The following is a 15,202-nucleotide window of genomic DNA, read 5'->3' on the forward strand; positions in this document are numbered from 1 at the left end:
CCTGCCACTACACTGACCATCCCACCCTTCTGTCCGCCCACCTATGACCTCTAACCTGTTAGCCTTTACTCCTTCCCCCTACCCGTCCTTCCTCCTCTCCTCCGCCCCAACATTTTTATTCAGGCATCTCCCTTGACAAAGGGCTCAGGCCCAAAACATTGGTTACCCTTTACTTCCTATCGATGCCTCGTGACCTGCTGAGTTTCTCCAGCACGGAGGTGTATTGGATGCATCTGAGTGCTATTTGTGACTTCCCTAGCTGCCTTTTGACCTTTTGTGGTAAAATGCTTCTTGAGAATTTTCAATAAAATATTTGCTATGTTTATAAGAGTTGGGAGGTGTTCTGAGTGTTTTTAAACAGAATTAACCTCTTATTGAGTCTGGGGCATATCTGGGGCAGAGTTGGTAACATTGGACAACATGGAAAAAAAACAAATGGGAGATTATGATGGACAACTTCAAGCTGAACACAAAGATCATTTCAGATTTGCTGCGTCACGTCGGAAGTTGGAGAAACACTAAATTAACTTTTACTTTTAGCCTGTTTAATCACATCACAACGCTGACACACTGCGCTAATTCAACTGACCTAAAAATGTTTTGCCGCTGATTTTTGTCTGTATTCAGCATCTGATGCCTCTCGTGTCGTGTCCAACAGTAGTCGGCCGGCCTTGATGGATCCCAGTTCCCCTGATCCCGCTTTTCCATGGTCGAGTGTTCACCGTGTTCGTGACTGGCAGTGCCAAGACCGGCAGGGAAGACGTCCAAGTGCGAATGCAGAAAATAAATTTTCAGTATCATGTTCCACATCATGGTTTTGGTCAGCGTGTTGTCAGTCAGCCAGATGTAGTTTGGTGTTCTATAGTTGCCAACAAAGACGGAACGTGATAGGAAACTTTTAAGGTGATTTTTGTGATCAGCAGCCCAAAATTTATAAAATACACTGAAAAGTGTTTACAAAGAAAACTCTTCATAATCCAGTGGGTTTTTTTTGGACAGTTCAGTGTTTATTTGGGATCCCCTATGCAATTCAAGCCCAAACCATGGGCTGTTGTGCATTGACTGGTTAACCCTGGAAATCGGGACAGAGGCGCAATGCATCCCCCTTGTGGCTGAGATGCAACACTACATGCCCATGAAGCACGAGCTCTTGCGATGGTGCCTACTGATGACCTTTCTCTTGGCTTGTAGGGTAAAGCTGGTCTACTGGGTCCACATGGTGAAGATGGGCTGGAAGGGTTCAAAGGTCAGCTGGGGCCTCCTGGCCAGCGAGGACCAAGGGGTCAGACCGGTGAAAAGGTCAGCTTGCGCTTCCTGGCCTCTGTACATTATGATTTCATTCTTCAATGTACCAGACAACAGGAAGCAACTATGTTTTGTGTGTTACCCAGGTGCAGGGCCGTGTGGGGTGCAGGAGATTATGGGGAGTGTGTGGGACCCAGAGTCAAGGGTCATGGGTGTGGGACCAGGGTCAAAGTTTACAGATGTGGAGGACCCAGGGGACATGATCATGGGTGTGTGGGAGGATCAAAGATATGTGGGACTCAGAGTCAAAGGTCATGGGTGTGTGGAACTCAGGGCAAAGGGTTACAGTGTGTGGGACCCAGGGTCGCGGGTGTGTGGGACCCAGGGTCGCGGGTGTGTGGGACACAGGGTCAAGGATCACAGATATGTGGGACCATGGGTAAAATTGTGTGGGACTCAGAGTCAAGGGTCATGAATGTGTGAGGCCCAGGGTCAAGGGTGTGTGGGATCCAGGCTGAAGGGTCTCGCGTGTGTGGGACCCAGGGTCAAGGGTCTCCCGTGTGTGGGACACGGAGAAGAGGGTCACGGGTGTTGACTATATTGGGTGTGTAAGTTGAACAAAGGCTCCTGACCTGCATTGGCAGATGAACTCACCTCTTGAACTGTTTTTAAAACACACAACTTGGATCTTCTGGTACTCTTCATTGAATAACTATTCTTTTTAACCTTCAGGGAAAGTTGGGTGTTCCGGGCCTGCCGGGCTATCCAGGACGAAAGGGGCCAAAGGTTAGTGAGGGTCAGAGTTCATCTTTGTGGGAATATTCTCATTTATCCATTTAGCAAAGGCAGCATTTATCTCTCAATCTGAAATGTCCATGAGAAGGCGAGCCATCTTCCTGAAAAGCTGCACTCCTGCTGGTAGGAATATTGTCAGACACCATCCCACTCTTCCTCCCTCTCTGTCCCTCTCCCTTCCTTCCTTTCTCCTCCCCTCCCTCTCCCCCACCGCTCTATCTACCCCTCCCTCTCTCTCATTTTCCTTCTCTCCCCTTGTTATATAGTAAGGATAACGTGAACTATTTTGTAACCATGAAAGAATACACCCTTCTCACTCTATATATGAGTGAACAGTTTCCTGAGATGGTAGAAGGCATCAGCAAGTAAAGTCTCTTTTGTTAATTGAATCTTGCATCTCTGTGTTATTTAAGAAGCCCCCCAAGTTTCACAGAGATTTAACACCCCTCTTCCTCTCTCCCCACCCTCCTTCATTCTTCTCTCTCCCCACACTCTCTCTCTCCCCACACTCTCTCTCTCCCCCCACCCCTCTCTCTCCCCACCCCTCTCTCTCCCTACTTTATCTCTCTACCCCTCAAACTTCCCCCACCCCTCTCTCCCTACTGTCTCTCTACCCCTCAAACCTCCCCCCTCTCTCTCCCCCACCCCTCTCTCTCCCTTCTTTGTCTCTCTACCCCTCAAACCTTCCCCTCCCCCTCTCCCACCCCCTCTCTCCCCTTTCCTTGACATTTTATTTCCCTTGGTTTAACCTTGAGTAAAACTGATCAGAGTTCATTCTGGATCACCAAACCAAAATCTCCTGGAGTGTAACATCACAAAAATGCAGAGTAAATAAGTGGCTATTTGGCCCTCGACTACATACTACCCTAAATTTGCTGTGGAGGATGAGTTGTCCTGGCTGCTCTATCTGATGAGACCAAGGAACAATAGATACTCTATGATGCACCTTCCAGTGCCTATCCAATGTCCCTTGCTTCCCTGAAGAGCAGAAACAAATGTACCGATCTCTAACATGGCATGTTCAGTAACAGCCTCCACAATTCCCTTGGGGGTTATGCACTCCCCAAACTCACCAGTGACTGGATGAGGAACTTCCTTCCATCTCCACTCTGATCCCTTGTATCGAGACCGCACCCTGGCAAACCATAAATCTTCAGGCTCTGTAGGGACTGTTATGGTGGTCTTTAGCCCAGCGCTGTGGGCAATGATTCCCACTGAACAATGGGTGAGAAAGCCTCTCGTCTCCCTTCCCTTGGTGAACTGCGTCGATGTTCACCAGTTGCCTGACCTCGCTGTCCTTGCTCGCCTTTTTATAAACCACCAAATCTCAGGCCTCTTCTGTTCCAAGTATAAAATCCAAAGCTTGACAGCGAAGTCCCAGTGCTACCCCGCAAGATCCATCCACCCAGCCTGACCGCAGTCATCTCTTTATAGCCTTTAAATGGCTTAATTTATTTTAAAATTTGCTTTTAAAATATTGTGAATGCAGAGTAAATAGTTACATTCAATATTCAGACACTAGTTATATTAACTGTGGCCTTGGGATAGTCTTATACAGGGAGTAGAGCTCAAAACCTACAATATAGGTGGAAATTCGGGGTGGGGCGGGTCATCTGTGTGAATGATTTTAGTGCAAAGTCCACAGACTGTACAACAGGCTTTAATTAGCTTAAACTTGTACACACCAGTCTCAGCATCTTTGCAGGCTCCATGTGTCTGACAGTCCCCCAAAGGGGCCAGCTCGAGTCTTGATACAGGCCGCTGATTGACAGCCGGCAGGTGGAGCCAGCCCCAGGTACCATGGTTTCCCCCTACAGTAGGCCGGTAGGAGTGCGGCCAGTGGTTGCATCATCGCAGCCCGCATGTGTGATATTATAGCATCACACGAGCAGAGACATCATGGACCGAAGGGCCTGGTCCTGTGCTGTTCTATATTCTACATACTGGAACTGGGCAGTGGGAATGGATTCCACCTGATAGAATGAGTTGAATAATCTCCTAATTTTTTGCCTCGCATCTTAATGTGAATTCCCCAAATTCATCGATCGCACGACCCTCATTTGCTCTGGACTTTCTTAACTTTGACAAATGCATCTGATTTCGTTGGAGCACAGCGCGCCCTACAAAAATGTGCCGGAGAAACTTAGCGGTCATGCAGTGCCCATGGGAAGTAAAAGGGTAAACCAATGTTTTGGGCCTGGATGGACCCAAAAAATCCAGACCTGCCCGGGTATTGGGTCACTTTAGATTTTCTGGATTTTTTGGGCAGTTCTTTCAAAATTCAAATTTATGGAGGAGTAAAGAAGAGGGGAACAAGTACATTTTGATACTTTAGCAAATACAGCATGCTTCATTTATCAAAAATGAGCAGCTTTAAATCAGAATAAAGTCAGCAAGTGTGTTCGCTTGTAGCCACTGTTCATCTGTGGCGCTTATGCAGGCACTGTTCATCTGTGGCGCTTATGCAGGCACTGTTCATCTGTGGCGCTTATGCAGGCACTGTTCATCTGTGGCGCTTATGCAGCCACTGTTCATCTGTGGCGCTTATGCAGGCACTGTTCATCTGTGGCGCTTATGCAGGCACTGTTCATCTGTGGCGCTTATGCAGCCACTGTTCATCTGTGGCGCTTATGCAGGCACTGTTCATCTGTGGCGCTTATGCAGGCACTGTTCATCTGTGGCGCTTATGCAGGCACTGTTCAACTGTGGCGCTTATGCAGCCACTGTTCATCTGTGGCGCTTATGCAGGCACTGTTCATCTGTGGCGCTTATGCAGGCACTGTTCATCTGTGGCGCTTATGCAGCCACTGTTCATCTGTGGCGCTTATGCAGGCACTGTTCATCTGTGGCGCTTATGCAGGCACTGTTCATCTGTGGCGCTTATGCAGGCACTGTTCATCTGTGGCGCTTATGCAGGCACTGTTCATCTGTGGCGCTTATGCAGCCACTGTTCATCTGTGGCGCTTATGCAGGCACTGTTCATCTGTGGCGCTTATGCAGGCACTGTTCATCTGTGGCGCTTATGCAGCCACTGATCATCTGTGGCGCTTATGCAGGCACTGTTCATCTGTGGCGCTTATGCAGGCACTGTTCATCTGTGGCGCTTATGCAGGCACTGTTCATCTGTGGCGCTTATGCAGCCACTGTTCATCTGTGGCGCTTATGCAGGCACTGTTCATCTGTGGCGCTTATGCAGGCACTGTTCATCTGTGGCGCTTATGCAGCCACTGTTCATCTGTGGCGCTTATGCAGGCACAGTTCATCTGTGGCGCTTATGCAGCCACTGTTCATCTGTGGCGCTTATGCAGGCACTGTTCATCTGTGGCGCTTATGCAGGCACTGTTCATCTGTGGCGCTTATGCAGCCACTGTTCATCTGTGGCGCTTATGCAGGCACTGTTCATCTGTGGCGCTTATGCAGCCACTGTTCATCTGTGGCGCTTATGCAGGCACTGTTCATCTGTGGCGCTTATGCAGGCACTGTTCATCTGTGGCGCTTATGCAGGCACTGTTCATCTGTGGCGCTTATGCAGCCACTGTTCATCTGTGGCGCTTATGCAGGCACTGTTCATCTGTGGCGCTTATGCAGGCACTGTTCATCTGTGGCGCTTATGCAGCCACTGTTCATCTGTGGCGCTTATGCAGGCACTGTTCATCTGTGGCGCTTATGCAGGCACTGTTCATCTGTGGCGCTTATGCAGGCACTGTTCATCTGTGGCGCTTATGCAGGCACTGTTCATCTGTGGCGCTTATGCAGGCACTGTTCATCTGTGGCGCTTATGCAGGCACTGTTCATCTGTGGCGCTTATGCAGGCACTGTTCATCTGTGGCGCTTATGCAGGCACTGTTCATCTGTGGCGCTTATGCAGGCACTGTTCATCTGTGGCGCTTATGCAGGCACTGTTCATCTGTGGCGCTTATGCAGGCACTGTTCATCTGTGGCGCTTATGCAGGCACTGTTCATCTGTGGCGCTTATGCAGGCACTGTTCATCTGTGGCGCTTATGCAGGCACTGTTCATCTGTGGCGCTTATGCAGGCACTGTTCATCTGTGGCGCTTATGCAGGCACTGTTCATCTGTGGCGCTTATGCAGGCACTGTTCATCTGTGGCGCTTATGCAGGCACTGTTCATCTGTGGCGCTTATGCAGGCACTGTTCATCTGTGGCGCTTATGCAGGCACTGTTCATCTGTGGCGCTTATGCAGGCACTGTTCATCTGTGGCGCTTATGCAGGCACTGTTCATCTGTGGCGCTTATGCAGGCACTGTTCATCTGTGGCGCTTATGCAGGCACTGTTCATCTGTGGCGCTTATGCAGGCACTGTTCATCTGTGGCGCTTATGCAGGCACTGTTCATCTGTGGCGCTTATGCAGGCACTGTTCATCTGTGGCGCTTATGCAGGCACTGTTCATCTGTGGCGCTTATGCAGGCACTGTTCATCTGTGGCGCTTATGCAGGCACTGTTCATCTGTGGCGCTTATGCAGGCACTGTTCATCTGTGGCGCTTATGCAGGCACTGTTCATCTGTGGCGCTTATGCAGGCACTGTTCATCTGTGGCGCTTATGCAGGCACTGTTCATCTGTGGCGTTTATGCAGGCACACACACACAGAAGCCTGCTAAATTTTAAAAAGTTTGAGAGTTATCAAGAAGTCTGGATTTTCAGGTGGTCCGGATTTCTGGTAAACGGAGTTTTGGACTTCTGCTTTAGAAGTAAAAGGGTCAGGCACCCAAATAAAAAGGAAGGAAGGGGCAGGGAGCAGAACACAGGGAAATGGGTAAGAGGTGGGAGGGTAGAAGAGATTGTGGCTGAGAAGTGATTGAGTTTGTGCATTGAGCTTGACCCCAGCTTCTCTTGTTTAGCCCCGAACCTTATATCCTCTTGCGATCTATCTTTCATGTTCTGAAGGTTTTTCTCTCTTTTCTCCTCGCCAGGGTTCGGTGGGCTTCGTGGGACCTCCAGGTGAAAGTGGAGAAAAGGGTAGGAGGGTAGGTGTGTCGAGCTCTCGCTCAGTGTCTGAATATTGGTCTATTTTTCTTTTTTTCCGGAGTGAAAGCTGCGTCTCTGGGAGTAAAGGTTCCAGTGGGGATTGTTAAGTTGGGCCGCTCCCAGGCACACAGTCCCTGGGCTTGCAAGTGAGAAGAATGATGCATTTCATCAGACCTGTCGACCCGTTTTATGGAACCCAATGTCAAAGCGATGCTACTGATCCAATCCTGGCACCGGTCAAGAACTCTCACTGACCTCTGCACACAGAAGCCATTCAGACCTTATCATAGAACCATGGACCAACACAGCACAGATAACAGCCCCTCCTCGTCTGTGCTGAACTACTTATTCTGCCTGCACCCCTTCCATATATCTCCCATCCATTTACCAACCAAAGTTTATCTTAAATGTTAAAATTGAGCCAGTGTTCACCACATCTGCAGGCTTTTCACACTCTTAACACTGTGTGAAGAAGTTCCCTTTAAACTTCTCCACTATCTCTCTGGTTTTTAATCTCACCTGTAGTCTGTGGGGGAAAAAAAAAGCCTACATGCATTTATCTATTCCCCTCATTATTTTGAATACCTCTCCCCTCATTCTTCTATGCTACAGGGAATAAAATTTATCTGGGAGAAAAGAACCAGGCCATGTCTCTTCAAAGGGTGGTCCCATTTTTAAAGATTGAGGAGCAGGATAGAAAGATGGTTCCGAATGTCAAGGGATATCTATGTTCACAATACACACTCTCACTGGGGAAGATCAGCTTTCTCTGGTGGCAGGCAATGCCATTGCAGATGAAGCCATTTGCCAATTGAAGGACAGCCCCGCACCTTGCCCTGCATTGTTCAAAGGGGAAAGATGGAGGAATGGGGCAGGGGTAGGTGTGAGGTGGGAAGAGAGAGTGAAAGATTGGGGGGGTGGTGGGAAGAGGATGGGAAAAGAAGGAAAGGGACTCAGATATGTAGGGGGAGGGAGAGAGAGAGAGAGAGAGAAAGGAATAACTCATGATGCAGTAACAAAGTATTTCTTCCAATTTGGTGCCAGGGTAGAGCTGGTCCTGCAGGAAGTCAAGGAGCGCGGGGGCCTATGGTGAGTATCAACATTCTATGTCCCAGTTCGGACATTAACCTGGCCACTTCTAAACCCCCCTCAGTCTCGCCTGCATCGATGCCCCCCCTTTGCTTTCCCCTCCCTCACTCCTCCTCCCTCGTTCATCTCCTCCCACATTCACGCCCTCCCTCACTCACCCACTCCCTCACTCAATCCCCTTCTCCACTCTCTGTTTGGATTCCCTCTCCCCCCTCGCTGGGGTGGGGGGTGGGGGTTGGGTTCCATTCACTGCTGCTTGGTGAGTGCATTCACTAAAGAAGAATCGAGGGGTGCTGGTAAAACAGAACTCACTTTCTTCTATTTTTCTTATTGTTAGGGGGAGCGAGGCGAGAGAGGGCCAAGAGGATCGCCAGGAAAACCAGGCGCTAAGGTAAGGCATTAGTTGCAACTAATTTTTTTTAAATTTAGACATACAGCACAATAACAGGCCCTTCCAGTCCACGAGCCCGTGCTGCCCAACTACACCCAATTGACCTTAATATTTTTAGAGGGTGGGGGCAAACCAGAGCACTTTGGAGGAATCCCATGAAGGTCAGGGGAAGATGTACAAACTGCGGCCGGATTCGAATCTGGGTTGCTGGAGTTGTGATAGCGTCGCGCTAACCATGCTGTTATGTTGAGGGTCACCGGGCCATTCCATTCCCTCCTTGCTCTCGGGCACACACTGTCAATCCACTTGTTATTCATTTACACTTGCCCTCACTGGTGCTGGTTTGGACCACCTTCTAGTCAAGTCCTGCGGCAGGGAAACCCGACGGCCCAAGTTCACCCCTTAACCTCAATCCTTCATTAAACCTGCTTTCTTCCTGCCCCCCCCCCCCCCCCCTTCCTCTCAAGTTGCCAGCACAGACTGGGCCCATTTTACAACCTAACATAACAACCAACACATTTTTAGGGTGCAGGGAGGGCGGAAGGTCAGAGACGTCTGCCAGGATGGGAAGATCGTACACAGGCAGGCCTAGATGTGGTGATATGTATAGAAGTGGCTGGCCCACCCACTGATGACTCCATCCCCTGTAGACCCTCCTCCTGCGACCTGGCCATAAGGTCGACCTCCCTACCCCCTTCTATTCATTTGGGCCAGCTGAAATCTAGTGTGTATTAAAACCTATCATTCCTCACTCAGCCTGTAGAGTCATTGATAGTGCGGATCAGCAGTTTTAAGGCTTCAAGGAAAATGTTTAACGGGAAATGTTGATGAGGCAAGATTTTGTTTGCACAGGAGGTTATTGCCAGGGGAAGTATTGGGTTGCACGATGAACATAACAGTTGGTAAAAAAATCTTTTATAATGCTAGTGACCCAAATTATCTGGTGCTATATGTAAGGAGTTTTATGTTCTCCCCGTGGCTGCGTGAGTTTTCCCCGGGTGCTCCCGTTTCTTCCCACCCATCAAATAGTGAACGGGGTTTGTAAGGTTTGGTGGGAAGGGGGGGGGCATGGATGGGTGCTCTGGAAGGGCCTTTTACTGAGCTATGCGGCTAAATTTAATTTAGTTAAGATGCAGGAAGGGAGTGGAGGAATGCGGACATTGTGCAGGCAGGTGGAACTAGAATCGAGATCGGTGTGGGCGGAAGGTGTCTGTTCCCTGTGTGGGACCTGCTCTGAAAAACAGAGCCTCCTGGGAAAACCTGCGTGGTCACAGGGAGGAGTGAGCAAACTCCGCAAGGGCGCAGCTTGGGTTGCAGAGGCAGCCACTCGACTAACTGTAGCAGCAGAGTCATTCGGTCATGATAATCAGCACTGACCTCCCCTCTCAATATAGTGTTTCAGATCCGCGATTCTTTCAGCACGTTGAAATCTCTATCTTAAATACATCCAGGAACTCATTGCCCGCAGCCTTGTAGAGAGTTCTGCAGTTTTCCCGTCCTCTGAAGAGATTTCACCTCACCTCAACCCTGCGTCCTGAGACTAACCTGCTTGTCCAGAGAATGCCAGCCTCGAGGAACATCCTTCCTGCATCACCTCTCAGTGAGATCTCCTCTCATTTTCCTGAACTTCATTAGGATGGCATCGGGTAACATTGCACAGAAATTGTCTCTTTGCCAGCCATGCTGCCTGCTGGAACTAATTGCCTGCATTTGGCACCTTTCCTGTCCAAATATCTTTTGAAGCTCTTGGGCATACAGGCCTCATCAGCTAAGGCTGTATAGATCACGTAGCGGTTGCAGCACCAGCGGCCATGGTTCGAATCCAGTGCTGTCTGTAAGGAGTTTGTATGTTCTCCCCGTATCCACCTGGGATTCCTCTGGGCACTCCAGTTAACCCGCGTTCAAAGCTTATGGTGGTTGCAGGTTAATTGGGGTATTTGGGCGGCACGGGCTCATGGACTGGAAGGGCCTGTTACCATGCTGTATGTCTAAATTTAGCAACAGCAAACTTAAAAAAAATAAAATAAAACATTTAATAACTCTGCAAGAGATGTCAGTGGAGTTCAGGATGCAGCTTGGATAGCAGAGGTTGTGCCCTTTTGACCAGCGTTACTCCTCGTGAATTAAAGAACAGTTTTGATGGAGTGTGCTTTGGATTTACAGAGGAGTGAATGCAGGCCAAGTAGTCCTGTGGGCACCATCAGAATAAAAAATTTTATCCAAAATATTGCTTCTCAAAACTATTCTTCACACAATGATCTATATTAAGGACACTACCTTCAGTAGCTGTTTATTTTGGGATCTTTGGCTACATAACTGATTAAAAGGAAAAACAATCAGTGAATAGAAACAAGTCAGATTATCTTGTGACAGGGCTGATGTCTCCTTGCCACCACATGTGGGCCTTGGAACTGGATGTGAGAACATTTTAGCTCAGGGTGGATTTGCGGACCAGACTCGACAGGCTGAATGGCCTGCTTCTTTTTCTTGTCCTCTTTCCTCATAAATGCCAGAGGACATCTAGACAAAGTGAGGATGAAAAAGTTTAGGGGAGATGTTAGGAGGACGTTGTAGGAGCCGGGAATGGATTTCCATGGGTGGTGGTGGAAGCTGGTAGAACAGGGACATTTAAGAGAAAGGCACATGGATGCTGGAAAAAATATAGGGTCATGGGTGTGAGGGAGGGAAGGTTTAGATCAGGGGTGGGCAACTTTTTATAAAAAAAACACATTCAACCTTAAGCAATCCCTATGCTATTGGTGCTCTGTGATTGGTAAGGGATTGCTTAAGGTGGTGTGTGGGTAGGAAGGGAAGGTTGAAAACCACTGCTCCAGACCCAATAGTTACTGAAATATTTTGCTTGAGAAAAATTGTCATTGGCCTATTTCCTTTGGAGTTCTGAAACCGTGCACATAACGAGTCCATTAGGGGCAATTAAAACAGTAGTTTTCAAACTTTTTCTTCCCACTCACTATGCCATCCCTATGCCTTAAGTGCTCTGTGATTAGTAAGGGATTACTTCAGGTGGGAGGTGGGTGGAAAGAAGAAGTTTGAAAACCACTGTTTTAATCATACCTTATTGACTTATTATGTGCATGGTTTCATAACTCCAAAGGAAATGGGCCAATGACAAGTTTTCTCAAGCAAAATATTTCAGTAATAATTGGGTCGAGAGTAGTGATTCTCAACCTTCCCTTCCCGCTCACACACCACCTGAAGCAATCCCTTACTAATCACAGAGCACTTCTAGCATAGGGATTGCTTCAAGTGGGATGTGAGTTTAGGGGGGTAGTTTAAAAACTACTGGCATAAATAATACTTAACATGAAATATAAATTAAAAAAAAAGTTGCCCACCCCTTGTCAAGATTGTTGTATAGGTTTATATAGATTGCCTATCATCAAGGGCCGAAGGACCTGTAGTGATCCATGTTCTGTGTTCTAATGTACTGCTGCTACTTCCATATTTCTCCAGGGAAATGCTGGCATTAATGGTCCTCAAGGTGTTCCTGGTGAAAAGGTAAGGTCTTGAACATGAAAATCGTTGCTCTGCCCAATCTTGGTGTTATGCACATAATGGTCTCCATCATTCCAGAGGCACTGGGGGCCCGGAACGTGGGTAGGTTTGTGGCCGGAGACAGGGTTCCAACCCCAGGTGGAAGTTTATAAGCTGAAGCATCGAGATGCGACAAAGTCGTTAGCCCATTCTTGGTTTCACTGCCAGTAGCCTTAGTGCCATCAGAATCTTTGGTGTCATCAATAGGAAGCCCATGCTCTTATCCCTTTCAAACAGCAAGGGATTGGTGCACACATCTAGAATTGAAGAAGGGTTAGGAGTGTTTTTCCAGAAACGAGGAGGGGATCCGTAACAGCAAATTAAGTTCTGCTGAGCCAAAGTTTACAAGGGTTGAGAACAATCGAGGACTTGAGGTGGATTCACCAAGGGCAAACACCTACAAGATCACCTCGAGTGTACGACTCCTTCCAAGGCAGGATATCGGGATCCGGGTTGTGTCCTGACTCTTGGGGAATTCCAAGGAGCATTTCACAGTCCAAAAGTCCAATGTCAAAAATCTGGACCATGGAGACTCTGGACTATTTGAAAACTTTCAAACTTTTAAAATTTAGCGGGCTTTTGTCTGTGTGCGTGTGTAAGTGCCACAGACGCACAGCGGCCATTTATCTTCTGCTTTAGAACTGGTCGATTTGATAAATGAAGCCTGCTGTCTTTGCTAATGTCAAAATTCACCTCTTCTTTATTCTTCCTTTTTATTATTTTTTTCTTTTTCAATACTTTCATTGAAATTAAAATCGAAATTCCGCATCGAAAAATACAGAGTACATTGGAATGCATATTGAAAGCCAAAAAATAGTATGAGTTCATCCATGGTACCCCACATTCTCAATTAAACAAATTATATTGGAGTAACATTTTATTGTGGAAAAAAAAGATCGAAACCAGTGGTTCTCAACCTTTTTCTTTCCACTCACATACCACTCTAAGTAATCCCTATGCCTTAGGTTCTCTGTGATTACTAAGGGATTGCTTAAGGAGGGATGTGAGTGGGAAGGGAAGGTTGAGAATCACTGCTCTAGACCCAATTGATATTGAAATGTTTTGCTTGAGAAGGATTGTTATTGGCCCATTTCCTTTGGAGTTATGAAACCATGCACATAACGAGTCCATTAGGGACGATTAAAACAGTGGTTTTCAAACTTTTTCTTTCTACCTAAATACCACCTTAAGCAATCCCTTACTAATCACAGAGCACCCATGGCATAGGGAATACTTAAAGTGGTATGTAAGTGGAATCAAAAAAGTTGAGAACCACTAATCTAAACCCACTGAAGCTGTTTGGCAAGGAGAAGAAAAAAGAATCCCTTATCGAAATGATAAGTCAACACTTCTGCATTCATATCTTGAAAAAAAAATATTTTTAGTGAATATAAATCTTACATACAAAGTCTTTAATAAAACAAATAACAGGTCTTATCATACACATATGAATAGAAAATAAGTAAGCTATATTAGACGATTCCTTGATCTAAATAAAGTGTGTTCTATCTAATGATATGATCGATGACAAACATGTTTAAGCCCATATTTAACAAGTTAATCTAAAAAAAGGAAATTCTGATTTTGAAAATAATTCAAAAATATTCAAGCTTGTTGGCTGCTATTAATGCCAGGTATGGATTGGTCCATTATAATTTTCTCCATCAGCTGTACCTCACCCCACAGAAATTACACTTGAATTATCAGAGATGTGTTTTATGATCTCTGTGGAGCCCCAACCAAGAGTCACCTTCCAGTAGACCCAGAGCTTTGTCTTCTGAGGAGTTTACCAAAGTGGATAGATCACGAACTAATTCTCAAATTAAAGTCACAGAAATTCCCTTGTATGCGTCTAGGAAGTGCCTAGCGGTAACATGGAAGTCTGGCTCCCATCTACTAATGGATAGGGGGTCTTCAGAGATGAACAGCTGCAACCCCCTTGAAAAGGTCACAGACAATCTCAGGAAGGGATAGAGCACCTCCCTAAAAATCTGGCAGCCCTATTTAGAGCATACAGGTACCCCACTGGCACCAATACAGGGCTACGATCACTACTGGCTACTGTAAAGATTTTAACACAGTGGGATTATTGCATCTCTATATGTTTTACTGTATGCCCTGACAATGGGATGAATTTTTTTCCCTTTTTCTTTGTTTTTTTTCTCAGTTTAACAAGAGTGGGTGGAGAGAGGGGTTCTCTTGATATTTTGTATCATTATTAAATATATTAAAATATTGAATAAAATATTACAAAAATATTTCCTCCTTAAATTCGATTTTTAAAAGTACTGCCCGAGAATCCGGTTAACCCAAAAATCCGGGCCGACCCAAGACCCCAGGCGGGTCTGAATTTTTGGATGTGAACTGTACCTTGTGGCATCATCTGCCTTTTTTGTTCTCTCTCTCTTCAGGGACCTCCGGGACCTCAAGGGCCAGCAGGATTCCGAGGGCCGAAGGGACCCCCGGTGAGAAAGCTTGCTTTGATTTTCCCTGATGGTGGTGATTGGGGGAGGTTGCGAGATGCGTCGGGTTCTTTAACCGTGAACACGTGGGCACCCTTAGAAATTGAAGAGGTGCACCTTGGGAGGAGAAATGGATCTTCTGGTTTCAGGGAGACAACCTTCATCAGGACTGAGAAAGGTTGAAGGTAGATCGGGTTTTTTTAAACATTTTTATTTACAGCACAGTAATAGCTGATCCCAGATATCTGAGGCTTTGATAGCTTGGTGGTCGTGTAAACCAGGGGTCGCGAGTTCATTCCTTGCTGGGGCCTCATTTATGTGAGGGCCACTGGACAAAGTGGTGACTCTCTGTCTGCCTTACGGTAAAGACAGAGTTAAAGAATTTCATGTACGTTACATTCTAAATGTAGTATCACGAACCTTTAAACCCATGCTGCTCAATTACACCCAACTAACCATCACCCTCATGTGATTTGAAGGATGAGAGGAAATCCTAGCGTCCCATTTGTCATACGTTTAACTTTACCCCCTTTTTTTTGGAACGTGACCTCCTTTTCTGGGAAAGCCGGTGACAGAGGGTGTGGGATTTGAGTTTAAATTTAACAGGCCTTTCTGGCCCAAGAGCCCATGCTGGCCAAATACACCAAATTAACCTACAACCCCCGACCCCCGTACAT

The 15,202-nt window shown here is 46.9% G+C and overlaps 1 protein-coding gene across 2 annotated transcripts in view; it reads left to right on the forward strand.

The window, feature by feature from the left end:
• Nucleotides 1-15,202, forward strand: part of LOC138758440 (collagen alpha-1(XI) chain-like) — a 337,229-nt gene that overhangs the window by 194,687 nt on the left and 127,340 nt on the right. For both annotated transcript variants that reach the window (XM_069927352.1, XM_069927353.1), the window contains 7 exons: nucleotides 1,192-1,299; nucleotides 1,978-2,031; nucleotides 6,974-7,027; nucleotides 8,073-8,117; nucleotides 8,455-8,508; nucleotides 11,983-12,027; nucleotides 14,475-14,528. In XM_069927352.1, coding sequence (XP_069783453.1) covers nucleotides 1,192-1,299; nucleotides 1,978-2,031; nucleotides 6,974-7,027; nucleotides 8,073-8,117; nucleotides 8,455-8,508; nucleotides 11,983-12,027; nucleotides 14,475-14,528 — 414 coding nt within the window. The remainder of the gene's footprint in view (nucleotides 1-1,191; nucleotides 1,300-1,977; nucleotides 2,032-6,973; nucleotides 7,028-8,072; nucleotides 8,118-8,454; nucleotides 8,509-11,982; nucleotides 12,028-14,474; nucleotides 14,529-15,202) is intronic.

Source organism: Narcine bancroftii, chromosome 3 (assembly GCF_036971445.1).
Source record: "Narcine bancroftii isolate sNarBan1 chromosome 3, sNarBan1.hap1, whole genome shotgun sequence".
Classification (NCBI taxonomy): domain Eukaryota; kingdom Metazoa; phylum Chordata; class Chondrichthyes; order Torpediniformes; family Narcinidae; genus Narcine; species Narcine bancroftii.